Here is a 26,266-nt window from a genome sequence, read left to right as displayed (position 1 = left end):
ACCTTTCTTTGAAGAAGCTAATGTAGCATTATATTATCCATTGCTAAACTCCTACCTTAATGTTACTTCAGTTATTATTGAAATCCCGTTCTCTTCCAACCAAAGATTTAACTTATTCAAATTGAAACCCTTCCCATTGAAGGTAAATGGTTCATTTTATGAAGTAGATATTCCAATTGTAGACCCAATCAATTATATCCTTTCTGTAGACAATCTGAAGGAGAGCAGAGTCTCTAATGACAAGTTGAAGGAGTGTAGAAGATTTAATAGGAATCTTTACCTCTGTCATTCTTCCATGTTTGTGTTCCGTGAACCTTTGAAAAATTCATGTGAAGCCTCTCTGGTTAGGAATATGTCTGTTATGAACAATTGTCATTACCAACGAATTTTGGTAGACCAGATCCCTCATTGTAACATACAAGGATCTCATTACCTGTTTTTCCCCAACAAGACAAAGGTATCAATAAATTGTCCCGGGTTGAGTCCTAAATTGGATTTGGTTGAAGGTCTTGTCTCTATTCAAGATAACTGCGAATTGCATGCAGACACTATTTCCACCATTTCTAATACCCTTAATACAATGCATTTAACCGAGGACACCTACATTTCAACCTTCAACTTCACATTGCCTGAAAACTCTCCTCCCTTGAAAATTAAGAGAAGACCATTGTCAAGATCTCCCTCAAATGATTTACATATACTACCAATCCTTATCATACCCTTACTTTCAGTGTTAGTGGCAGCACTGATTGCCTTTGTTGTATTCCGGAGATTGGCTCTGTCAAAGCAAATCAACCATGTAACCGCTTAATTCAATGCCTTATATATATTGAGATGCATGTTATTCACATTTATAGGTATTATGTTTATGTATTATTCCCAATTTATTGCATGAATGATGTATTTTGGAGGGTAGATTAACAATTACGCAAGGGTAGATTAGCTTATTCTAGAAATATATTAGCAAGCCCTGTAAGAGGGAAATAAGAAATTGGTCGGGACGACCAAGGGTAGCTGCCGAGCCCTGTAAGAGGCCGGTAGTTGTACGAATGTAAATGAGCCTGCCTGCTCGCCTGTTGTTTTGAAAACATGAGGTGACGCTATGTCTATGTAAACACACCGACGGTGGTGACTGTTTTATAATCGATGTTGTAATCAAAACTCTGTAAGCGCAGGTTAGCTTCGTTTGACTAATGCTGAGGTAAACAATTTTGCTAGTGGCATTGAAATGGCTTTCCGGATTGGTGCAAGGTGGAGAAGGAGGAAAAAACTATTGGTGCATGAATTCAAAGTCACGCCCATAAGGAGTGACATTTACTTCAGAAGTCACCGGAGATTGGATTAGAAAAATTAGTGACGTCAGACGAAGGTAGCTTAGCGTAGGATACGGGATCTCGTCAGAGGGTGTGGAGAGAGGATCAAGAGAGGATCAAGAGAGGATCAAGAGACGATCTAGGGAGAGACGATGTAGAGACGAGAGAAAGAGATCCCGAGTGTAACCAGTAGGTGAAATTACAGTGAAAGAAGAAAGAAAATTCACCACCCTTTTATTAACCCAAAGGACGAGAGGAATAGGCACGGGGCCTAGAAAATAGTGAGACTACTGCTTAAGAGGAACTTGAATATTTAGGGAAACTCACTTAACGAAGGCAAGGGGCCTTGAGACGAGTGATATTACAAGTCAAATTTAAGTGTAAACATCGAGAACAGACAGTGGTGGTGACAGTGGTGACTAGGGGTGGTGAAATATATATACCAAAGGGCCTTTTTCCCATATATGGGGAATGGCCAACACATCTGGAAAATATACCTTCTTGGCTTTCAAGGTATTGATTATTGAACTCTTTCCAACATTTGGGTATCCGATAAGCCCGACACTAATCTGTTTCTTATCCTCGTGCAACTTCGAGAAATGTCGGAGGAGGGTAATAAGTGAACCTTTACCAAATGGGTTGGTTATAGAAGCATGAAAGGCCATCGTGGGGTATTCGCTACTCAGGATTGCAACCCATTTCTGTGTTACCCAAACTGGAATCAGATCGACCTGAAAAAAATATGGGTACTTGAAACATTATGAAATAAAAAACTATACTCTTATTACAAACATTACAATTGGCCACAACACTAGCTAACAATAACTACATATATACATATACCAAGATACCTGTCCCCTTTATCAGGGAGGTGGCAGAATGATGAGGGGGCAAAGAGGGGGAGTCACCGATTAAGTGAAGCAGCGTTGCTGTGGATGTGTTGTGTCTTGTTGCATTGCTTCTGACCCAGGGCTGTGGGCAAGGATACAGGGATGACCATCATCCATGAGGAGCTAAGACGAGAGGGAGGAAAGGGTGGTGGATGGGAGTAGAATGGGTATATGCCTTCTGACTTTGGCTACCTCCAGATTTAAAGCATACACCCATCCCACACCCTCCCAAAACCCCATGAGCTGTCCCTCCCATCTTGGCTCCTCATGAGGGGTTATGCAGTTATCCCTGTCCTCCCTCACACTGCCTGGGTCAGGGGCAAGGCAACTAAATACAATATTTCCACAGCAAGGCCCAACAAATGAAGGCAGTCTATCCCCCCACTGCATTACCATGTGACAACTCCCCTACCAACCCCTTATCCATTAAGAAATATATGGAGCACATAAAAATATCCTTTCAAGTTACATAATTTCTTCATCCATTTACAATCACTCTCGATTGACTCTTATCCTTTTAACTCTAATTTCCTTGCTCAACAGACATTACTCTTGCATACAGCTTTCCCTTCACCTAATCCATTCCATCAATTTCTGCTTCCTACAGTCTTTTTGCTTGCATCTTGCCCACTGCCCTGGGTCAGAAGCAATGCAGCAAGACACAGCACATCCACAACAAGGCTGCTGTGGATGTGCTGTCTCCATACACTCATGCAGAAAAAGAGAAGATGGGGAGAAATCACTTCAGGCTGCATCAAAATATCATTCACTTGTACTCCCTCATCCCCATCTCCCACCCACTCCCTTTCATGCATCCCAGCATCATCCATACACAACCATTTTCCATTCACCCCTATCCTCTGTCTTCTCCCTCTCTTCCTCAACAGACATTACCCTTTTTCCCAATGCTCCTTTTACCCCATCCATCCATCTCATCCTTGGTAGCCCATTCATGTTCATTCCTACACCTCTTTTACTAGTTGTTCTTCACTTATTATTTCCATGTGTCCAAACTATCCCAATACCCTTTCATCAACCCTATCTCCCAACTCCCTTTACACCCCTGCTCTCCATGTCACTTCCTTGTTTCTCACTTTATCCATCCTAGTAATTCCTACCATGCTTCTCTGGCATTTTATCTCACATTTAAACTCTTCCTCTCTTATGTTCCATGTTTCTGCCCTATACTGTGCTGTCTGTCCATTCCCAAATGTCTATTTCTCATTACACTTTTTAATCCCCAAAGGCACTTACTCACTTCTCTCAATTTACATTCTACCTCCACTCCTCCCTTTCATGCCACATTCACACCCAAGTACCTAAAGCTATCCACTTCCTCCAGTTTCTCTCCCTTAATACACACTTCTGATTTGCTGCCACATTTTCCCCTTGTGCATCTCATCACCTTACTTTTACCCATATTTATCTTCAACTTCTTTCACACACCTTCCCAAACTCTGTCACTAACATACTCAATCCCTCATCTGATCCTGCCACAAGTGCAGTGTCATCAGCAATCAACAACTGGCTTATCTCCCATTTTTTTCCATTTTCCTCTTGCACCACCCCATCCATGTGTATAAATTGAACAGCCAAGGTGACATAACCTCAACCACTCCCTCCCTCCATTCCTAATTCTAACACAGGCTCTACTACTCTCATAAAAACTTTTGATTGCTCTTAACAGCTTTTCTCTTGTCCCTTATATCTGCAATACCTCCCACAGTGCCTTCCTGTCTTCCCTGTCATAAGCCTTTTCCAAATCCATATAGGCCCAAAAAACATCCATACCTTTCCCTAACGCTTTCTCACATATGTCTTACCACAAAAATCTGATCCACACAACCCCTACCTTTCCTGAACCAACACAGTTCCTCACCAATTACTCCCTCTGTTCCTTTCCTAATCCTTTCAATCAAAACCCTCCCATAAGCCTTCCCAACTACACTTAGCAAATTGATCCCTCTGAAACTACTACACTCACATTTGTCCCCTTGTAAAGTGGAACTATACAGGCATTCCTCCAGTCCTCTGGCACTCTAATGTCTCTTAAACAAACATTAAATAACCTGACCATTCAGTCCACCATCATTGTATCTCCTTTTTTTTTTTTTTTTTTTTTGACATTCTTTTTATTTTTTCGTTTAGGAATGTCCCCTGTGGGGCTACAAGAAGGATGCCTAGTCCCACTCCCCGTCCCTTTCTTCTCGCCTCTTACGATCCAAGTGGAAATACTTGGTGGCAGTATTCTTTTCCCCCACCACAAAAATAAATAAAATCAACATACCTTGTTCAGCACAAAAATAAGGTGTTTATGTGGCTTTTGAGTCTTCATATATTTTTCCACTAATTTTGATCTTGTGCCTTGCGGGTCTCTTGCATCCAATACTTGTATAACAACATCTGAAGAATCAATGACTTTGTACAGTTCATTCCAGATACGTTTGCTTTTTCCAACCTGAAACAGAATCCAAAATAAATACTAATGTAATAAATTTCAATGAAATATATTTTCTATAAAGCAAACCTTACAAAGTGGACTTCATTTTTTTTTAGATATTTTTCTATGAAAAATATAAATTGTATCAACCATCAGAGAAAACTTTTTCTTTTTCTTTAGGAAGGCTACTACATGAAGCACATAATGAAACAAGTAAATCTAACTCCAATTATCCTCAATCTGCAGCTGGATCCAGCATAAATGCTCATGACAGAGACCTATTTAATGCATCTTACTATTAGAACCAATTGCTTTTTATGAAGATGGGTCTACAAAATAAATGAAGAATTAGAAAAATATATATATACACACTGTTCAATCTTTTAACGAATGACCTCCCAAACCCAGTACCAGAACTAAACAAATGTTCTCTCCTATGTAGATGAAAGGACAATAATAGCTCATACATACATATGTATACCAAAGGCTCTTTTCCCCTGACAAGGGAGGTAGCCAAAAAACAAAGGTATAAAAACGACTCCCACCCATTCCATCCCCACATACTCCACTCTCATCCACCCACTTCCCTTCCTCTTATCTAGACTCCTCCTGGATGACAGGTCATCCCTGCATCTCGCCCACTTGGCACAGTAAATATAAAACAGCAGCAATCGACATCCAAGCCTAATGAATAAACGGTAAAAATAACAGAATAGACTTAAACCCCAGAGAAAAAACCCTCCCTACTGCCATGATTACACTAGAGAATATTGAAACAGTTTCAACACAGAATAGGCCTGACCACATATTCAAACTGCCTCGGTTCCAACCACCACACAGAAGACACAGAACAACTCGTACTTTAATGCCCCACACTAACAATCTAATGACAACAACAAAATACATCTTCCCTGAGTGACTTGTGGACCCATCCAGAGGCTATTGCCAGTTACCTAAAGGCTAGGTGACTTCCACAAGACGCCAGGGATGATGGACTAATAACAGAATGAAGCCTCACACCAGAAAAAAAAAAAAAAAAAATTATATATATATATATATATATACACACACACACATATACCAAAGGCTTTCCCCCCCCTTACATGGGGGGGGGAGCCAAAAAGAAAAAGGCATAGAAACCACTCCCACCCATTCCATCCCTTACATATTCCACTCCCACCCATTCCATCCCCTACATATTCCACTCCCCTCCACCTTCCTCTCTCCCTCTCATCTTGGCACCTCCTGGATGATGGGTCATCCTGGCATCTTGTCCACTGCCCTGGAAATGAACCCCACAGAAAAAAAAAAAAAAAAAAAAAAAAAAAAACCCACATTGACATACTTGCATTAAGGACGCCATCCAGCACTGAAACAGACCAACACAAAATAGGCCTGGCCACAGATTCATCTTCCCCAGATGCAACCATTACACAGTGGATACAGAACACTTCCGGTTACAATGCCCCACAATAACAACCCCTAGGTAACAACACATCTTCCCTATGTAACTTTTGCATTTGCCCCAAAGCCTGTTACTAGTTACCTGCAGGCCAAACTGCGAGGTTTATTGCCTAATATTTTTATCCCAGTCTTAGGATTGTCCTCAGGGATACTATAGGTAGTAGTAAACACAAGCTGGTAACATAGAAATAGTCTCATACCAACACAAGAAAGTAATAAAAAAAAAATAATAATAAATAAATTTAAACCAAAAAAATAAATACATAAATAAAAAAAAATCCATGTTTCTTCCCAAAGACTATTGCTAACTACAAGTAAAATGGATATGATTTCAGGTCAGTGAAGTTCAAGGCAACAATTATTACAAATAAAATTTAACAATAAAAATATATACAAATACAAATGATAGCTAGACAAGCTACTTTACCTTCATGAACCATTCTGGTGGTGTATCTTGGGAATCAGGTGCATTCTGAACTAAATCATTATCCTTCGAAACATCGTATTTTCCCACCTGCTCTTCAGCATGTTTTGCAAACTCACTAAAATCGCTTATCTATAAAAGAAAGAATTCAAGTGTTTACACTATCAATTAAGACATTGTAAGCTTAGACAGCATTAAAGTTCTCATGTTATCAACAAAGGTATCTGATCAAAATATACACATAAATTGAATGCGTGAAATACACAAAGAAACCTAGAGATGCATGAAATTCATTTAACAATCAAAATGTTATACAAAAATATTAGTTTATGCCATGATGAATGGTATCTTACTGGAATTCTACTTTATTTCTTTATGATAAGATCTCCATTTTGTTATGACTATGGGTACTACCCCATCCAGATGAAGTCAGGGTTATTGTAATTAACTCCTTCCATATGATGATACATTACAGATTTTGTGACATATTACAAGTAGAAGATTTTAATAATTTGTGTATAGAACACCATGCCAAAGGAATGTCTGAATTAAGATACAAGCACCTAATATCATTTCCAATGTTCAATGTAGAACTCGAGTTTGTGGTCAAGAAAATTACAGAAAGAAATGAAGGTCTACTGACTGGCTCTCTAATAATATTAAACCTTAGATATAGATATGGATGTGCCAATAACCTACTGATGACTAACATGACCTTTTCACCTTCATAAAGGAAGCAGAGTAAGATTACAACCCAATCAATCAATCCATTACCCCAGTTCTCTTTTGCAGAAGACCTATGGCCTCTAGCAAACTGGCCACAGCCAGTGGTTCAATTCAGTAGTAAATCAGTCAAGATGTTTTGTGGAGCTGTCTGGAGTAAGGAAGATGGTATAATATAAAGTGCCCTGTGTCTTCTGTGTGGCAGTATCTAGGATATCTAGAAGACAATCCTGATAATGTAAAAATTTCGCATGTAATACAAAATTAAAATCATGAACCATTTTTGGGCAACTGGAAAGAACAAATACATAAAACTTTAACAACTTAAGGTATCTAGAATAAGTGATGTTACTAATGACATGTGATGGTCACTCATACTCTCTATTTCTCACAGATAGATAGAGGTGTATGTGTGTGTGTAAGAGAGAGAGAGAGAGAGAGAGAGAGAGAGAGAGAGAGAGAGAGAGAGAGAGAGAGAGAGAGAGAGAGAGAGAGAGAGAGAGAGAGAGAGAGAGAGGAGAGAGTAGAGAGTAGAGAGTAGAGAGTAGAGAGAGTAGAGAGAGAGAGAGAGAGAGAGAGAGAGAGAGAGAGAGAGAGAGAGAGAGAGAGAGAGAGAGAGAGAGAGAGAGAGAGAGAGAGAGAGAGAGGGGGGGGGGAGAGAGAGGGAGGGAGAGAGGGAGAGAGGGAGGGAGGGAGAGGGGGGGCACTGCTAGCACTGGTATGCCTACATTTAGATAATCATCTTGCACTGAAATAGTATGTGTACCAGAGCAGAATCTGTCTGACAACAGACATGCTTTGCATGTAACCACACAGAAGATATAGAGCACATCATACAACACTGTCCTACACTCACTCCAGACAACTCCACAATTTTTTATTCACAGAGTGACTTCCCTGTATCCTGCCCACTGCCCTGGGTCAGAAGCAATGCAGCAATACACAGTAAATCCACAGAAAGGCTATTTTATTGAAAAAGTGCCAAGGAATTAGGCTGGGATCAGACACTGGTGCTCCAGATACCATCACCATGGAGATGACTGAAGAATTCTCTTCCACTGCCCTGCACTTATTTCAGAATGCCAGGCAAGTCCACAAAATCTTTTGAATGAATGACCCATAAGCTAACTTGGTGATTGTGGCCAGATTCCTCAGGACTGCAAGTCTCCATCAAAAGATCGGGGCAACAGAATGATTGATTAACCTTCATTAGTTACTCATACTGGTCATGGCTACAAAAATTTTACATCTTTTTCTTCTCGCATTAACAGGAAATTTGGAAATATTTACATCACAGATATGAAACCTTGGACATTTTCCTTAAATTATGAAAGCAAAGCTTCTCCAGCTTCACTCAACCTTACTTTTAAATTCGGCTTTTTCCGCGTCTTTTTTGCACCAAAGACACTCTCAAAAGATTCAGTATCAAGAATGTGTACTCTTGCATTCTTTGCTTTAGCCTCCAACAAGGATATAGGTAGTGTTGTCTGTCTCATCACCACCTGTTGAGGTAAAGAAATTTACACATGAACAGTAAGGGACCCAAAACCGAGCCCTGGGGAACTCAATTAATAACACTCCTCCATTTGGATTTTACGCTGTTAATAGTGACCTACTCTATTCTACCACTGATCCATGCTTTAAACCAGTGGTTCTTAACCTTTTTCAATGCCTGTACCCCTTGACATCTCAAAAATAAAATTCCCATACCCCCACCCAATTTCAATACAATGCACATATAAAAAGGATAGTGATACGAACCTTGCTTTGCTTTCTCATGGTAAATGTACAGTACCATTGCACTGGCTATCTTGTCATGTACCCCCTCAGGGTTCAAGGTTTCGTATCCCTTCAGGGTACAGGTACCCCAGGTTAAGAACTACTGCTCTAAACCATTCAAACACTTTTCCTCCAATGCCATGGGCTTTGACTTTATTTAGGAGCCTCTGATGGAACACAATTGTTTTGCTAAAGTCAAGGTAAATAACGTCATAACTGTCATGGTTAACTGACACCTTGTAGACATTAGTGTAAAGAAATAGCTGATTAGTTACATTTGACCTACCCTTGATGAACCCTTCATATAATGGCCTCTTAGGATCCATTCTCAAATACTGTATCTAATATCAATTTTTTCATTACACTATTTAATCTCCCAAGGCATTTACTTGCTTCTCTCAATCTACATTCTACCTCTACCTCTACTCTCACACCACATATGCCCCCAAGTGCCTAAAGTTGTCCATTTCCTCCAGCCTCTCCCTTAATACTCACTTCCAGTTTGCTGCCATCCTTTCCTCATGTATATCTCATCACCCGTTTATCCATGTTTATCCTCAACATCTTCCTTTCACATACCTTCTCAAACTCCGTCTCTAGTTTCTTTAAGATTCCTCCTCTGATCCTCCTACAAGCAGTGTTGTCTGCAAACAAGAAGTGGCTTAACTTGATTTTTTTTTTTTTACCTTCTCCAGTCCCCTTCCCATTACTCAAGTTGTATTTATTTGCATTTACCTCCCACACCACCCCATCCATGTACACACTGAACAGTCATGGCAACAGTACACATTAGTGGTGGGCAGCTACCGGTAAAGTTACCGGTTTTATCGGTAACAGCCTTGACGGTAGCTTACCGGCAATAATTCTGCTACCGTTAAGGTTCCGTTAACCGATAAGCTATACCAAACACTCGTGGAGCGGTAACCACGTCTCGGCTTGGTGGTACTGAGTGACGGTAGTGGTGGGCAGCTACCGGTAGTTACGGGTTTTATCGGTAACAACCTTGACGGTAGCTTACCAGCAAAAAATCTGCTACCGTTTAGGCTCCGTTAACCGATAAGCTATCCCATAATACTCAGAGAGCGGTAAGCACGTTTCGGCTTGGTGGTACTGAGTGACAGTACTGACGGCCCTGCGTAGGATGAAAATTAACAGGAACGTATTCAACGTGGTAGATCGTCCTGCTCCCTTCTCGGCCCACAGATGCACAGTACGAAATGTACGTATTCGAATATGAAAATTAACAGACGTGCTAGATCGTTTTGTTCGCATCTCGGCCCGCAGAGGTTCAGTTCAAAATGTACGTATTCGATTAGTCAGCCTATGTGATCTAGAAATGAAGAGGTGGTCAAACTACTCGAAAACTTTTCAGTCTACCTGGTTAAAGGATCCCCTGTTTAAAAAATGGTTAGCGGAAGTGAAAGAGGATGGAAATAGGCACGTTGTAAAGTTTGTAGAACGGACATGAAAGCTCACAGAACGGGGAGATTGGAGAGACACTGTTTCCACACTTACCAGATCTTCATATTTAACTTTATATTTAATGTTTATTAATATATGCATATTTACATAAATGTACGCAGTTGCTCATGAAAGACACCATCTGCATGTTACAATCTATTTGTACTGTACTTGTATTGGAGTTAATCACAAACAAGTTCACAAATACACTTATCAGAATCGCACGAAAGATGACTGACAAGGATATATATATAAGCTATGGGTTGGGGCAGGGAATACAGTATACCACAACAGACTCACGGAAAGCAAACAAGAATAAGCGGGCAGAGACGATCAAAGATTCTGGTGGATTAACACTGTGCCCATTGAAGTGGCCTCTACGACGCAAGGTAACGTGTTATTCAAAAATCATATTTTGTTAGTGATAAGCATGTAATTATTATTCGCGTAGTCTTAAGTAACTAATATTTGCGAGCCTTAACCTAGATTGGTGGAGGTGGCGCGCGCTGGCGATTCCGGTGGGCATGTATCCAAATGGATACACAGAATAAAAAATTAGAATAAAATATATGCGTGTGTTTTTTGTCCATTTAAAGGTACTATAATATAAATATAGGGATCGTAGAGTCCTGCTAATACAAAATTAACGTAATTCCAATATAAAAAATGACAACTATGAACAATTGAAAAAAAACTGACAGAAATTCAAAGGGTTGAGATTGTGTTCCTGAGCCTAATATAAGAGGAACTTAGTAAAAAAAAACATTATGAAAATGACCCACATATGTCAATTCATCTCGCACAAAACCTTTAAAACCTCAATTGTACAAAAAAACTTTGTCCTGACTAAATGAAAAATGGGTGATTTTGGAAATGAATTTTTGTGTAATGTGTAAAAATGATGCATGTAATTATTTTTCTTTTATGAAATTGTTTCTATGTGAAAAATATATTCTTTGTATGAAATTGCACTTTCATAGAGACGGAAATGGAGGGGGAGGGGGGGGATTGGTGCGTAGGCCTATGCACTGAGGGAGAGGAGGTAATGCTGTGACCTTACACGCACCCCCTCCCTACTCCCCCACCCACGAGAGTTGGAGTAACGACTCGGAGCGCAGGATTTTTATAGTGACGACGTTACAAAACTTGTGACTACACACCATAGTAGGATGAAATTTGTTTAGATTTAAGTCATAAAGGCGACTCGAACTTGGGACGTCACTACTACCTCACGAGTCTTTTACCGGTAAATTACCGGTAATTCCGGTAACGGCATTGTTGTTTACCGGTAATTCCGGTATTGAAATTAGCGGTATTTGCCCAGCACTAGTACACATCCCTAGCTAGCAAGGTCCCACCTTTACCTCAAACCACTCAATCTTTCCACTTCTAATTCTAATACAGGCTCTTCTACTATCATAAAAACTCTTGACTGCTCTTAACAGCTTTCCTCCTAATATGTCTGCAAAAAAAAAAACTATGTAAATACTGTGATAAAATATTTATTAAATGCCACACTCGTTATTTTCCCTGAATCTATCAAAACATCTTTATCGGCTTTAATTGGGCCTAACATTTACTTATCTTTTGCATTGTAGAGATGATAGAAGACCTATGTAAATACTGTGATAAAATATTTATTAAATGCCACACTCATTACTTTCCCCTTTATGCAAAGGAAATGTTACCAGACTACCAAAATGCCAGACAGAACTACATTCAACCTATGGAATATAACATCGTTTTTGGCTTCCAGCAGCTCATTGCTAACATGGCAAGTGTCAGCCACATTTCTACCCTTCAACTTTATTTGCAGAGTAGATGCTTATTTATCGGTGGATCAGCAACCATCACCCATACACCAGTCAGAGGATACTGGCCTCTTGTATGGTCAACCACATGAAATTGCTAAAAGTACTTGGCCCAGCAAGCTTTAAGCGGGTCTCACTAATTGCAGAGAAAACCGAGAAAATACAAAACAGGGCGGGTTTTGCTCAAATGCACACTTCTATATATGTATGGTTGCATCATTTCAACTATTTTCTTTAAAGTGTGTGATTTCCATGTAATATGATCAAAGAGAACTTACGTTTTTATCATCTGTAATTTTACCGACCCCGGCTACGACTCGTCCAGCCCGCCGTCTATGATTACTGGTGGTATGGATCAAACTACACTTTTAATTAAGTTTCTTATTGTTGTGTTATTAGTGTAATAGACTACATATAGTTGAATTATTTATTTAAACTCTTTTCTTTAAAATGTGTGATTTTCATGTAATTTGACCAAAGAGAAGTTATGTTTTAGCCTCTGCAGTATGACCGACCATAGCTACATATACCGTAACAAATTAGTATATGGTTGCATTATTTGAACTATTTTCTAAAGTTGTGATTTTCATGTAATTTGATCAAAGAGAAGTAACGTTTTTATCCTCTGCAAAATTACCGACCCCAGATACGATTCGTGGTTACGATTCGTGGTTACCGGTAGCCTGTCATCTATGTTCTGCGAATGCAGATCATCACTGAGCGTCAGAGTTGCCAGATTGGCGTTTTTAATGCCAAATTTTGTATCTGGAATGTTTTTACTGTGTTTGGCAGGAAATTTTGTTGGGTGGCATTTTTGAGAATTTGGCATTTTTGGGGGGCGTTTTTAAATACCCGGTCGTGATTAGAGATCACTCTTTTACTTGTATCAAGAATTAAATGATGATGTATATGAATGATATAAATTTATCTTGGTTATGTGGGAAATGTAAAGATTTTGTGCCTAGCCAAAGGATGTTTCAGCTCTTCTTTAGTGAAAATATGTAATAACGCAGTAGTGCACCAAACATTTCTAAATCTGATGATGCTTTTGATTATATTTAGACACAATAGAAAAGTCACAAATGTATTTTCTATTTATGTATATCAGAGTCTCTAGGAGGTTGTTTAATAAACTGGTTTAATTTATTGTAGAGGATACCAAAAAGCTTACTAGGAACTTAAACGTAATGTATGGAGTAATACATTTTATTTTAGTTATTGGTATTTTTTCTTTCTCACATAATACGGAGTATAATATATTTTATTTTGGAAGTTCATATCTTTCTTTCCTTTTCACACAGTCTTGAAGTAGATTTATTTCAGAGGATGGTGGTTTATTACAGTACCACTAGAATCAAATGATGATGTACATGAATTATATAAATTGATCTTGGTCATATCATGCGACATTGTTTTACATTGGCTAGTCAACAGTAGAAAAATATTTTATATTGTAATTGTAGTTATACACATTATCTTTAACTACTTGATCTTGGTTATATCATGTGGTATTGTATTATATTGGCTAGTAAACCGTAAAAAATATTTTTCATATTGTAATTGTAGTTATATACATTATTTTTAACTACACATGTAAAACCAAAATACAAAAAAAAATCTTAGAAAATGTAATGGTTGGCATTTTTGGGGCATGTTTTAAAAAAAATTGCAGCATTTTGTCAGAATTTGGCATTTTTCCTGGTAGAAAACCTGGCAACCCTGCTAAGCGTGGTTGATGAAGTTGGCCAAAAACATAATACTTTTAGAATTTCTTGTGAGGTTCGAACATGTGGGGCATATTTGCATACTAACTTGAATAAAGGTAGAATGAACATTTTTATTTTAAAAACTGTTGTTGTTTATTTCTTTACAATACAAAGATTACATAAATATTGCATACAATTAAATACAAAATTTTCATTAAATCTTATTTAAGATACGCTATACAAAATATGATATTGCGTACATTGTATTACGCAAAGTAGACCACTTGAAAAAAGAAACTAACGAAGCAGAGCGCTTTCGTATATTACATATTCAATGCAAAGAGGACATAGTTGAATAGAAATACATATTTTATATATACATAAAAAAGGAATACAAAAACTCCATTAAATATTGACGTCAACTTCGCCGTGTTCCATCATGCCAACCAAGAAGACCAAAGAATGGACTGGGATAACGCACCAATTATATTCAAATCCCATTGTAGCTTTCAAAGTGGTACCATCGCAAATGCCAAGATATTCCGCAAACTACGTTCCAAGAACTCGGTGAGATGTCCCTTGGGTACTGGTGCAACTCTTGCGTAACGAACGGGTGCTTCGAGGATAAACTGTTGCTTTTTTGTATAACCATAGTAGTTTGTTGCAGGAAGCGCAAAAAGGGAACAAATATTTTTGCGTAATACACCAAGTACATCAACACCTATAACCTTAGGCAAGTTTGAAGCTCATCTGGAACCTGATACGAATGCCGTTGCAGTCCTTGACAAGTGTGGTGGTGTGAAGAACCGAACGATTCATGTAACCGGGGATGGAATTGCCAGTTCAACTCTTTTTCGGTAGCACTGTGCGGGAATTAGCATCTAGCCACGAATTTACGAGTGCGGACAACAATCTATAAAGGCAAGAACAACGACTCTACGTGGGATGTTCTGTGCCCTGTTCCCGAACGCGACGCTCCTTCTGTGCACCCGCCACTTGGAGGAAAATGCAAAACGTCATCTAAATGCTGAGTCCACGGAACAATCAAGGAAAAATGAAACTGTGAATGAGAGGTCTCATATGATGCGCCTAAAATTCGATAAGGATTTACCGAAGTTCACGGAGTACTTTAGTGAGAAACTGGTTCCCTCGTTGCGTTCTCATGTGTTTCAACCTCAACGAAATTATAATCTTCCATTCAAATGGACCAATAACAACTGTGAAAGTATGAACCACGCTCTCACCTTCTACCCACTAGGGCACGACAACTCTCCCACTGGGGTGCTGGGGTGTAGGACAGTTGCTCACCGGAGAAGTGACAAATAGGACATTTGCTCACCAAAGGATTATCTTTTACTTCTCTTGAACTTATATTGTATCATATATACAGCAATAATACAGAAACAACATCCAAACTTTTAGTTTTTAATTCATTATAAAATTCAATACCAATTTCTTCCATCAATATATAGTAATGATATTCTACTGGTTCAGTCTAATGGTGTGGCTAACTATTCGTATGTATCTCTGTCATTTAATAAGTCGAAAATTTTACTTTCATAGTCTGAATTGACTCCTAACCTTAACACTTGTAGTTCATGAACTAGAAGTGTTAGGGTAATTAGTCAATTAAACAAACTAAAAACAATGCATTAGATTATATTGTAGAGTTTGATAAGTTCTTGGCCTCTAACAATTACGGTAAAGATTTACTTTATCTGTGCCAGGGGTATGCTGCAGGAAGTCAGTGTCTTCCTGACTTTCTAAATGCAGTTGGCTACACCATTAGACTGGACTTGTAAACCACTAAGGACAATAAACCCACTTCAGTACTGCACCAGTTGTAAAACTGTAATCACTATATATTGATGGAAGAAATTGGTATTGAATTTTATAATTAATTAATAACTAAAATATGAAAGTTTGTATATTGTTTGTGTATTATTGCTGTAATAGATTTCAATATAACAAAAAAATCCTGTAATATTGCTGTAATAAACTTCAATATAACTGAAAAATCCTGTATATTATGTTATTAGGTTTGTATATTATTGCTGTAATAAACTTCAATATAACTAAAATAATCATTTGGTGAGCAAATGTCCTATTTATCACTTGTTCGGTGAGCAACTATCCGGTGAGCAATTGTCCGGTGAACAACTGTCCGGTGAGCAATTGCCCGTACCCGGGGGTGCTGTTACCCGCATTGTATATTAATGTATATATCCATGTACATAATTTATACAATAAACCTTTATTAATTGATTAACCATTGTCACATTTAGTCTTCGGACATTTAGTCTTCGGACATTCAGTCTTCGGACATTTAGTCTTCGGACATTTAGTCTTCGGACAATTGGTCTTCCTTTGCAAAATAACTGGTCTTCGGGCATTTAGTCTTCTGGACAATTAGTCCTCATCTTCAAGTTATAATAGGATAATCAGCTTAAAATATCTGTATTAAGAAAAAAAGATAGATTGAAATTCATGTATATACAATTCTTTATTATTTATAGACACATATGATATGAATTATTTTCAATACAATGTAATACAATCATTCAAGAACGATTGAAATTTATGTATACAGTAGATAATTCTTTACTATGTATAGACACATATGATATACATTTTTCAATACAATGTAATATAATCATTCACTTTAATAAGTTTACAATTATGTAAGACGAGTAGAATTACCGGTATTTGTCAACGTTCTAGCACAGATATCATCATGAGAAACACAGTTTATTGAAACTTTTAGTTTATGATCGCAGACTTCTTCCAACACGTCGAAGGAAATCATTGACATCTGATATGCCATCGCGATGCTGCTCGCAAAGTATTTAGTTTATCCTGAAGCTGGACATGTTTACGCTTAACTCGTTTCTTTGTTTACTTAAAATTTAGAACACCAAAATGCCATTATTAGTTTTTGAGCACCAACATAACTACTTTGGTCATTCTTTATTTATACCTTATTTACTTTTATTTATTTATTTATGGATGAATGGATGAATGAACAACATAAAAAAATCCTTTTGGTGCCAAATAAGTCGCTTAACGCACGAAACCTGTTTATTATCTAACTATACCTTTGCATCTATTTATGTATTCTATTTGTTATCTACATTATTATAGTTTTTATTGATTATTTTTTTATTATGATTTTTTCTCGCATCCGACCTAGATATGGGCCAAAAGGTCTCCTGTCGGCATGCTCCGCCTTTGTAATCTCGCAACAATTATCGAACACGAGGCCCGAGTGCACCTAAACGCGTGAGACCGGGACATAATCCTGCCGGAGCGAGATTCCTCAAGAAGGGGGAAGTCTCGGGTAGCAGTACTTTCGGTAATTGCGGTGTGGTTAGCACGTCAATCAGAGATAGGGACTAGGGTAAATGACAGGGCGTAATCGATGTGGTGAGCAATCGAGCGTGAATGTTCTCCATTCAGAATCTATCATATCTCTGCGGATAAAAACGTAACTTCTCTTTGATCATATTATATGGAAATTACACCTTTTAAAGAAAATAATTCAACTATATGCAGTCTATTACACTAAAAACACAATAGTGTTTCTAAATAGAGTGAAGTTTGATCTATACCACCCAGGCACGGATCCAGGATTGTTATTGGGGGGGGGGGGCGATAAGCGATAACCGATACTTGAAACACGCCGAGAAACACCCCCAAGAATATAACAAATCTTAAATTCAAACTTGCCCAAGGTTATAGGTGTTGATGTACTTGGTGTATTGTGCAAAAATATTTGTTCCCTTTTTGTGCTTCCTGCAACAAACTACTATGGTTATACAAAAAAGCAACAGTTTATCCTCGAAGCACCCGTTCGTTACGCAAGAGTTGCACCAGTACCCAAGGGACATCTCACCGAGTTCTTGGAACATAGTTTGCGGAATATCTTGGCATTTGCGATGGTACCACTTTGAAAGCTACAATGGGATTTGAATATAACTGGTGCGTTATTCCAGTCCATTCTGTGGTCTTCTTGGTTGGCATGATGGAACACGGCGAAGTTGACGTCAATATTTAATGGAGTTTTTGTATTCCTTTTTCATGTATATACAAAATATGTATTTCTATTCAACTATGTACTTTTTGCATTGAATATGTACTATACGAAAGCGCTCTGCTTCGTTAGTTTCTTTTTTCAAGTGGTCTACTTTGCATAATACCATGTATGCAATATCATATTTCATAGCCTATAAATTTTGTATAGCGCATTTCAAATAAAATTTAATGAATTTTTTGTATTTAATTGTATGCAATATTTATGCAATCTTTGTATTATAAAGAAATAAACAACAATAGTTTTTGAAATAAAAAAAATCACTCTACCTTTATTCAAGTTAGTATGCAAATATGCCCCACATGTTCGAACCTCACAAGAAATTCTACAAGTATTATGTTTTTGGCCAACTTCATCAACCACGCTCAGCAGGGTTGCCAGGTTTTCTACAAGGAAAAATGCCAACTTCTGACAAAATGCTGCCAAAAACTGCCATTTTTTTCAAACATGCCCCAAAAAATGCCAACAATTACATTTTCTAAGATTTTTTTTTTTTTTGCATTTTGGTTTTACATGTGTAGTTAAAAATAATGTGTATAACTACAATTACAACATGAAAACTATTTTTTACGGTTGACTAGCCAATATAAAACAATACCACATGATATAACCAAGATCAAGTAGTTAAAAATAATGTGTATAACTACAATTACAATATAAAAATATTTTCTACTGTTGACTAGCCAATATAAAACAATGTCACATGATATGACCAAGATCAATTTATATCACTCATGTACACCATCATTTAATTCTAGTGGTACTGTAATAAACCACCATCCTCTGAAATAAATCGACTTTCAAGACTGTGTGTGAAAAGGAAAGAAAGATATGAACTTCCAAAATAAAATATATTATGCTCCGTATTATGTGAGAAAGAAAAATATTAATAACTAAAATAAAATGTATTACTCCATACATTACGTTTAAGTTCCTAAGTAAATTTTCTAGTACCCTCTACAATAAATTAAACCAGTTTATTAAACAACCTCCTAGAGACTCTGACATACATGAATAAAAAATACATGTGACTTTTCTATTGTGTCTAAATATAATCAAAAGCATCATCAGATTTAGAAATGTTTGATGCACTACTCCGTTCTTACATATTTTCTAAAGAAGAGCTGAAACATCCTTTGGCTAGGCACAAAATCTTTGCAACATTTCCCGCATGATATAACCAAGATAAATTTATATCATTCATATACATCATCATTTAATTCTTGATATAAGTAAAAGAATGATCTCTAATCACGACCGAGTATTTAAAAACGCCCCCCAAAAATGCCACCCAACAAATTTTCATGGCAAACACGGTAAAAACATTCCAAAAATACAAAATTTGGCATTAAAAACGCCAATCTGGCAACTCTGACGCTCAGTGATGATCTGCATTCGCAGAACATAGATGGCAGGCTACCTGTAACCACGAATCGTAACCACGAATCGTATCTGGGGTCGGTAATTTTGCAGAGGATAAAAACGTTACTTCTCTTTGATCAAATTACATGAAAATCACACCTTTCAAAGAAAATAGTTCAAATAATGCAACCATATGCTAATTTGTTACGGTATATGTAGCTGTGGTCGGTCTCACTGCAGAGACTAAAACATAACTTCTCTTTGGTGAAATTACATGAAAATCACACATTTTAAAGAAAAAAGTTTAAATAATTCATCTATATGCAACCATACATATATAGAAATGTTCATTTGAGCAAAACCCGTCCTTGTTTGGGTTTTGTTGTATTGTTCGGCTTTTCTCGGTTTTCTCGGCAATTAGTGAGACCGCTTTAAGCCCATCGTTACCCATCAATTGTTCAGACTTTGATCACTTGGATCTCATATTTGGAGCAGAATTTCTCCTGGTCTCAGTAGGTCTGAGGTCATTCACACTGATATCTCATCCAAGGTCTTCAACAATTCATTTGACATACTTCATCTTATCCCTCCTCAACAGAGTTCTAGCCCACCATTGCAGAGTTCTGGATAGGTGTAATACCATGTACAGTGTACAACCTAAGACCAAGGATAATGAAAATCCAATTCACCAAAAGAAGTTCAGATGTTTAAATGTGATTTCAGTAGAATTAAATAAAAGACACTGAACAAAATCACTATTATTTTGCTAATTGCTATCATTCATTTATATCAAGTATAACAATGCCAACAGGCTAAAAATTAAAATAAAATTACCAAGTCACATATTTCACTGAGAACTTAAGCTTCCTGTTATATATTCACACAAAAAATTAAACAAATATTTTGCATTTACACCAATAATGCATGCTTTCAAAAATATATTTGGTCATATTCCCAAACAGCATAATACAAGCTATTTTTTCTTTTTTAATTTTTTGACAACACTCATATATCAGTTGCTGCCATGTTATTTTCCTTTTCCAATGATTATGTAACAAATATTTACCTGTTGATTGATATGTGTCTAACCTGCTGATCTCCGAGAGGGAGAGCATTCAAGTCATTCATGTTAGTGGCGATGAACTGGGAAGAGACGACGTGATTTTTAGTGATGTCATAATGTAACACTCCAGTAGCTGACACCACACACCACAGAACACATCTGCATTCTCTGCGATTGGAAAAAATAAGAGAAATCATATGACACAATGAAACTGTTTTAACTACTAACGAAATATTCTATTTGTCGATGGTAATAAAGTTTTAACACTTTTTTTAGCGCCATCATTAGAATACTGTACAGTAAAATGGGTGATCATGGCATTTAATTACCCGTGGTACTTGCGCATGCGCAAACACACTGAACTACCACAAAATCGTTCGAAGAACTCGGTTTTCAATTTTTTTTTTTTTTTTTTTTTGTAGTTTCATCACCAAATAATAGGTTTAGGGGCCCTAAAAGAGATACTTCTACAGGCGATTCTTTCAATATTCCTTAAAAGTAATATTACATGTCAAACATTTAGTAAATATATTCAACCCAATGCGTACTTCATATTGGATATGTTTGATATCGTACCTTAAAAAAGACATTGCAGATAGACGCAAATTCCTGGACAGTGGAAGAAGGTGGTAGATGAGGTGGTGTGGGTAACACGTACCTTAAGTGATTGATGAAGGGAGGGGGAAGATAGCTGCAGTTGGGGAACCGAAGTCCAGGCGATTTTTATCACATCTCGGGACCACTCGCCTTCCCTCCAAGGCAAGCGTGAGTAAATCAAAGAGGGGGAGGGGTATGATGGGACAACTCATTAAGTGAACCGTCCTAGGCTAATGAAACCCAGAACTCCTATTGTGAGTTTTAATGAATTTAAATAATTAAACACTAGAAATATAACTTGATTAAATAAGGGTTTTAACAGTTGGTTTTCATACATACATACATCCTATCTATTCCCTGCGCGCGTTCCTAGCTTAAGAAATTGTTAATGAATGAGTACTTATAAGTGTCTTGCTTGTGGAGACGTCTTCAATTAGCATGATCTCCTGCTGAGCTTCGATCGGCGCCACTTCGTTTGGTGGGGGCGGGGGGTGGACGGCCTGGGCGCGCTGTGATGGGGGTTGAACAGGGCCGTTTCTAGCTTTGTGGGGGCCCTAGGCAAGAGGCAGTTAGGGGCCCTCAAAAGTTAGAGAGCTAGACAGATTGGTATTTCATTTATACCTGTGAAGTTTGCCAAACAGTAATTAAACGATTTCTATATCTTTTGATGGTGTTAAAGGATGCAAGTAACTATTACACCATATTTATTTATTTAAACATTTATTTTAACTTAACATCACAGTCTCTGAATACAAACCACACTTCAAAATATTGGTAACTTAACATCACAGTCTCTGAATACAAACCACACTCCAAAATAGTAGTAACTTAACATCACAGTCTCTGAATACAAACCACCACCAACTGCATTGTATTGGGCTCAAAATCTCTGCTTTCTGGCTTTTTTTTTTTACTAGCAAAATCATCAATGATATCTTCATACAACACGTCTTTCCCCACTTCATGGTTGATGCTGATTATTGCAAGACCACTGAGTCGCTCCTGCCCCATAGATGATCTTAAATAGGTCTTGATGAGTTTCAGCTTCGAAAAGCTCCTCTCTGCTGAGGCCACAGTCACAGGCAGAGTACAGGCAATTCTCAGTGCAACCCACAGATTGGGATACAATTCCTCAAAATGTTTTTTGTGGATAAAGGTGAGGAGCTCAAGAGCAGTCATTTCGTCTGAGGGCAAACTTGGTAAGTGTTTAACTTCCATAGCCAGTTCCTTTCCATCAATGTCACTTTCATTTCCAGAGGTTAATGTCTTGCATAGTTTGTCACACTGGTTGTTCAATGACTGATCATCCAGTTTCTGGAAATTGAGCAGCACTCCAAATTGGTCTCTTACTTCACTCAGAGTTTTAAATCTATCAGTTAAGGATTGAATGGTAGTGTCAACAACAACATTAAAGAATGTTATTTCTAGCCTCTTCATTGCAGATCTCATCTGCGGCCTCATAAGCAAAGTGTCTTTTTGTACTTCTTAATCTCTTTTCTTTGAGTACAGCCTCTACATTCATTTCCTCACACATATCTTTAGCAGAGACTTGAGCTGAAGTGAATCCAATTCTTCTGTAGTTAGTCAGAGATGTTTTCGCTTTAGTAAGGAGGTCAACTGCCACATCAAGCTGCATTTTAGGAGACTGCAGGAGCTTACTGACATGGTTCACAATGTGTAGAATGTCATACCATATGACTGTGCAAATGATAAATCGGTATGACCCCACCTCTTCTGCCAGACTTTGGGCTTCAACCTTGGTCAGAGGATCAGACACTTCCCTGACCTTCAACAAAGCTTCCCTTATATTAGAGGCCTGATACCGCACAGCTTCTATGCTATTAATACGGCTCTCCCATCTTGTGTCATTCCAGGTCTTGAGTGCAACAGTGACATAATCTTTTAGGATTGCCCATCTTTGTGGTGAGGCTGAAAATAGGTTGTACAGTTTCTAAACAGTGCCGAAATAGCTAGTGGCATCTATTGAAGCTGTTGCTGCATCAGATATCATCAAGTTTAGGGAATGTGCTCCACATGGAACATAGAGTGCACGAGGGTTCTTCTCAAGAAGTCTGGCTTGAACTCCTTTGTTTCTCCCTTTCATGTTGGCACCATTATCATATGATTGTCCTCTGCAATCTTCAAGGAGAATATTCAGTTCCGTCAGTTTCTTTATAATTAGAGATGACAAACCAAGACCTGTTGTTTCAGAAGCTACAAGGAACCCCATAAAATGTTCCTTAATTTCTGGTTTCTTGTCCATTTTGACAGTCCTTATGACGACTGTTCTTGATGGTTTACATCGGGAGTACAGTCCAAAATAATTGAATAATATTTGGACTGTTTAACTTCAGTCACCATTGTGTCCATTATTTTAGTACTGATTGAAGCAATAAGTTCATTTTGGATGATATTTCCAAGGTAGCTGGAATGACTGAACTGGCCACTCTCAACACGCTCAATGTGCTGCTTCATGACAGGATCAAATTTAGCAAGCAGCTCCACCTCTTTTAGAAAATTCCCATTATTCTGCTGGTGTAACGTGTTTGATGAACCTCTAAATGCAAGATTTCTCTCGGCTAAGGATTGGATAATGGCGATTAAGCGAGTCAGGACATCTCTCCAGCGCCTCTTTTCAGCCTCCAATAGTGTTCTTTCAGCTTGGTCTATTGTCTTTCCAGTTTGCAAACGGAGTTGTAAATCTTTCCAGGTTGCCATGTGCGCTATGTGTGCTGGACTGCTTTCATGACTTTTCAAAAGTGTGCCTATGTTTTTCCAGTCTGTCAGTCCTTCTGTCACTAACTTTTGTTCTTTGGTTGAAAATAATTTACAACAAAAGCAATAGAGAGCATTTTTTGTTTTTGAGTAGATAAGCCAAGTCCGCTTCATCTTTTCTCCATTAACCAATGTTCTACAAAAATAATGATAATGGAAACTTCTTCCGTCTTCTTTTTTTGGGAAATGTGAAATCAGAACTAATCTGAAATGGCCCTCTACCTACTGCATCCGTTCTAAATGCATCAGACAGAATGGTTGGCCAGTTAGCAGGATCTAGTGGTTTAGAATAAATGGGAGGCTGCTCAGAAGTAGATGATGCCTTCTGTGGTTCTGGGGAATGTGGTGGTCTTGGTGGCAGTACAGCTTCCTGGACAGATCCTGATGAATGTGATGGCACTGGAGCATCCTGTTCAGGAAGTTCAGAATATTCCTCTGGCTTGCTGTCTGGAGCTCCAATATATTTTAGAATTGATCCTGCAAAATTACAAATTTCCTTAGATGATTAGGCGTTAGTCTAAAATAATACTCACCATTCAGAAAACATAATAAAACCAAACTTTAATATGTTTCTTTAAATTATTAAATAAACGATAATGAATTACCTTTTTCTTTTGACCATTTTTCTTCGTCAAATTTCTTTTTCTTTCGTTTCTCTGCTCCGCTGAGATAAATTCGTTTTGATGCCATTACGGGAATGATGATTGGCGAGTCTTAGAGTCTAATGTAGGCCTAGCACAGAAATCTGTTAAGTGAAAACCTTATAAATACATGGAATCAATTTTACATACACGATATTCGAGTAGAATAAATATGATTATTTTTTATCAGTGTAGGCCTAACACAGATATCTGTAAAGTGTAAACCTTTTAAATACCCCTTAATAAAAATAATTCTACATACACGAAATTCGGGTAGACCTGAAAGGTGAACAGATGGGTGATTGTTGAGCCTGTGGTTATCTTAATATTATATACGAACTAGAGAAACGGACCACACGACAAACGGAATAGAATTCATGTATTTCTGTCACTTCCTTTTGAGCTAACCTCGGTCCTGCCATCTAGTGTTTTTTCATTAGGTAGGTGAAGTGAGAAAATAAATAATCATAATTTTGATAATAAAGAAATAAGCGAATAAATGAATAAGGGATTGGATAAAATATCGATACAAAATCAACAAAATTGAACATATGAACATATATGAACATTGAATATTGAAAAAGGTGGAAAAGGTAAACATTCCATAGAATACAAACATTTCCTATTGTGCATACAAATATAATAAAAGGAATTCCAACTTACAGTCACAGAACACACAAACTTACAAATTTACACTATCAGAAGCTAAGCATGAAGCGACCAAAGAGTAAACAAGAACGCTGGTGATGCCAATTCCAGTGACAAATAAAGCCAAACAATTGGACAAAGAATAGTAAGCTAATGGCCAAAAAGAGTTTGTAATTAACAATTAGTAACATCTGTAGCCATAAGCCCTAGTAGTGAACACATAAATGAATAAATAAAGCCAATTAATGCTTACCATATTATATCTTTAGATTAAATAAGATATAGGTGATTTTTAACAAGATAGTATTTTTAGCAGACGATCAAAACATTTCAAACAATAACAAACACTGCAAGAGGCGTGTTGTTTATTTGCGTCGGCGAGCGGGAGAGGCACAGGCTCATATTTGACCTTCGGTAGCGTTACCTAGCCATTGGGCCGGCCGGGGGCCCCCTGGTAGGTTGGGGGCCCTAGGCAATCGCCTATACCGCCTATAGCTAGAAACGGCCCTGGGGTTGTAAGTCACTTCGTCGGCGTACTTTTCCCGGTCAATCGCACTACACTCAGAGTTTTTGCTTGAGGGGTTTATACCCAAATAATCGACACTCGATTTATTCAAGAGGTTATAAATCCCCAACAGTCACATGAGGGAGGAACGGACACGCTTGTTCTTCCGAGATCGAGCGGTCTGACCTCCTTTTTCGAACTCGATGCTTAGACTGCCTGTGTCCTGCGACAGGTCAGGTCACGATGTCCGCTAGCCGGCTTCCGACGTTGCCAATAGTTCTATGTCTCCGTCCCTAGTTGCGAAGGGTACTACGAATAATGTTCATGCGGGAGGGTGACACAGTTCCAAGTGTTCTTTGAGGTAGACACTGTTCACGAGCGGGTTAGACACAATCCTAATTATTCTAATTGCCTAGCTTAAAACAAATATGTGGCAGCGCGCAGGGGGGGGAGGGGGTGTGTTTGAGCGCTTTGTGTGGGCGCGAAAACCGTTGAGCCTGGCTCTGAGAACACAAATCAAAAGGGGAGGGGGGTGTTTCTAGATAATTAGAAGTCTCTCCCTTCGTTAAGGCAC

The 26,266-nt window shown here is 38.0% G+C and overlaps 2 protein-coding genes across 10 annotated transcripts; both read right to left on the bottom strand.

Moving 5' to 3' along the window:
• Window positions 1–462: 462 nt before the first annotated feature.
• On the bottom strand, window positions 463–20,681 carry LOC143033777 (nucleolar GTP-binding protein 2-like). Of its 6 annotated transcripts, none has more exons than XM_076199269.1 (6): window positions 20,553–20,681; window positions 9,529–9,677; window positions 8,619–8,756; window positions 6,535–6,663; window positions 4,491–4,661; window positions 463–2,044 (listed from the first exon to the last, which is right to left on the bottom strand). In XM_076199269.1, exons 3-6 carry the CDS (start codon window positions 8,748–8,750, stop codon window positions 1,733–1,735), a joined length of 744 nt encoding a protein of 247 aa, XP_076055384.1. In that variant the 5' UTR covers window positions 8,751–8,756; window positions 9,529–9,677; window positions 20,553–20,681; the 3' UTR covers window positions 463–1,732. The 6 variants fall into 6 exon arrangements, with proteins under 6 accessions (XP_076055384.1, XP_076055382.1, XP_076055379.1 ...); XM_076199267.1 differs by having other exon boundaries at window positions 9,613–9,677; XM_076199264.1 differs by having other exon boundaries at window positions 9,613–9,677; window positions 20,530–20,678.
• Window positions 20,682–21,826: 1,145 nt separating this feature from the next.
• LOC143034034 (uncharacterized) lies at window positions 21,827–25,683 on the bottom strand. Of its 4 annotated transcripts, none has more exons than XM_076199891.1 (3): window positions 25,441–25,683; window positions 24,504–24,643; window positions 21,827–24,375 (listed from the first exon to the last, which is right to left on the bottom strand). In XM_076199891.1, exon 3 carries the CDS (start codon window positions 22,582–22,584, stop codon window positions 21,958–21,960), a length of 627 nt encoding a protein of 208 aa, XP_076056006.1. In that variant the 5' UTR covers window positions 22,585–24,375; window positions 24,504–24,643; window positions 25,441–25,683; the 3' UTR covers window positions 21,827–21,957. The 4 variants fall into 4 exon arrangements, with proteins under 4 accessions (XP_076056006.1, XP_076056010.1, XP_076056007.1 ...); XM_076199895.1 differs by having other exon boundaries at window positions 25,441–25,680; XM_076199892.1 differs by lacking the exon at window positions 25,441–25,683 and adding an exon at window positions 24,802–25,338.
• Window positions 25,684–26,266: the final 583 nt, after the last annotated feature.

This window comes from Oratosquilla oratoria, chromosome 16, assembly GCF_046742065.1.
Source record: "Oratosquilla oratoria isolate Oo_2021 chromosome 16, ASM4674206v1, whole genome shotgun sequence".
Classification (NCBI taxonomy): Eukaryota; Metazoa; Arthropoda; class Malacostraca; order Stomatopoda; family Squillidae; genus Oratosquilla; species Oratosquilla oratoria.
Note: the sequence above shows the minus strand (reverse complement) of the source record. Positions and strands in the feature narration are given on the sequence as shown.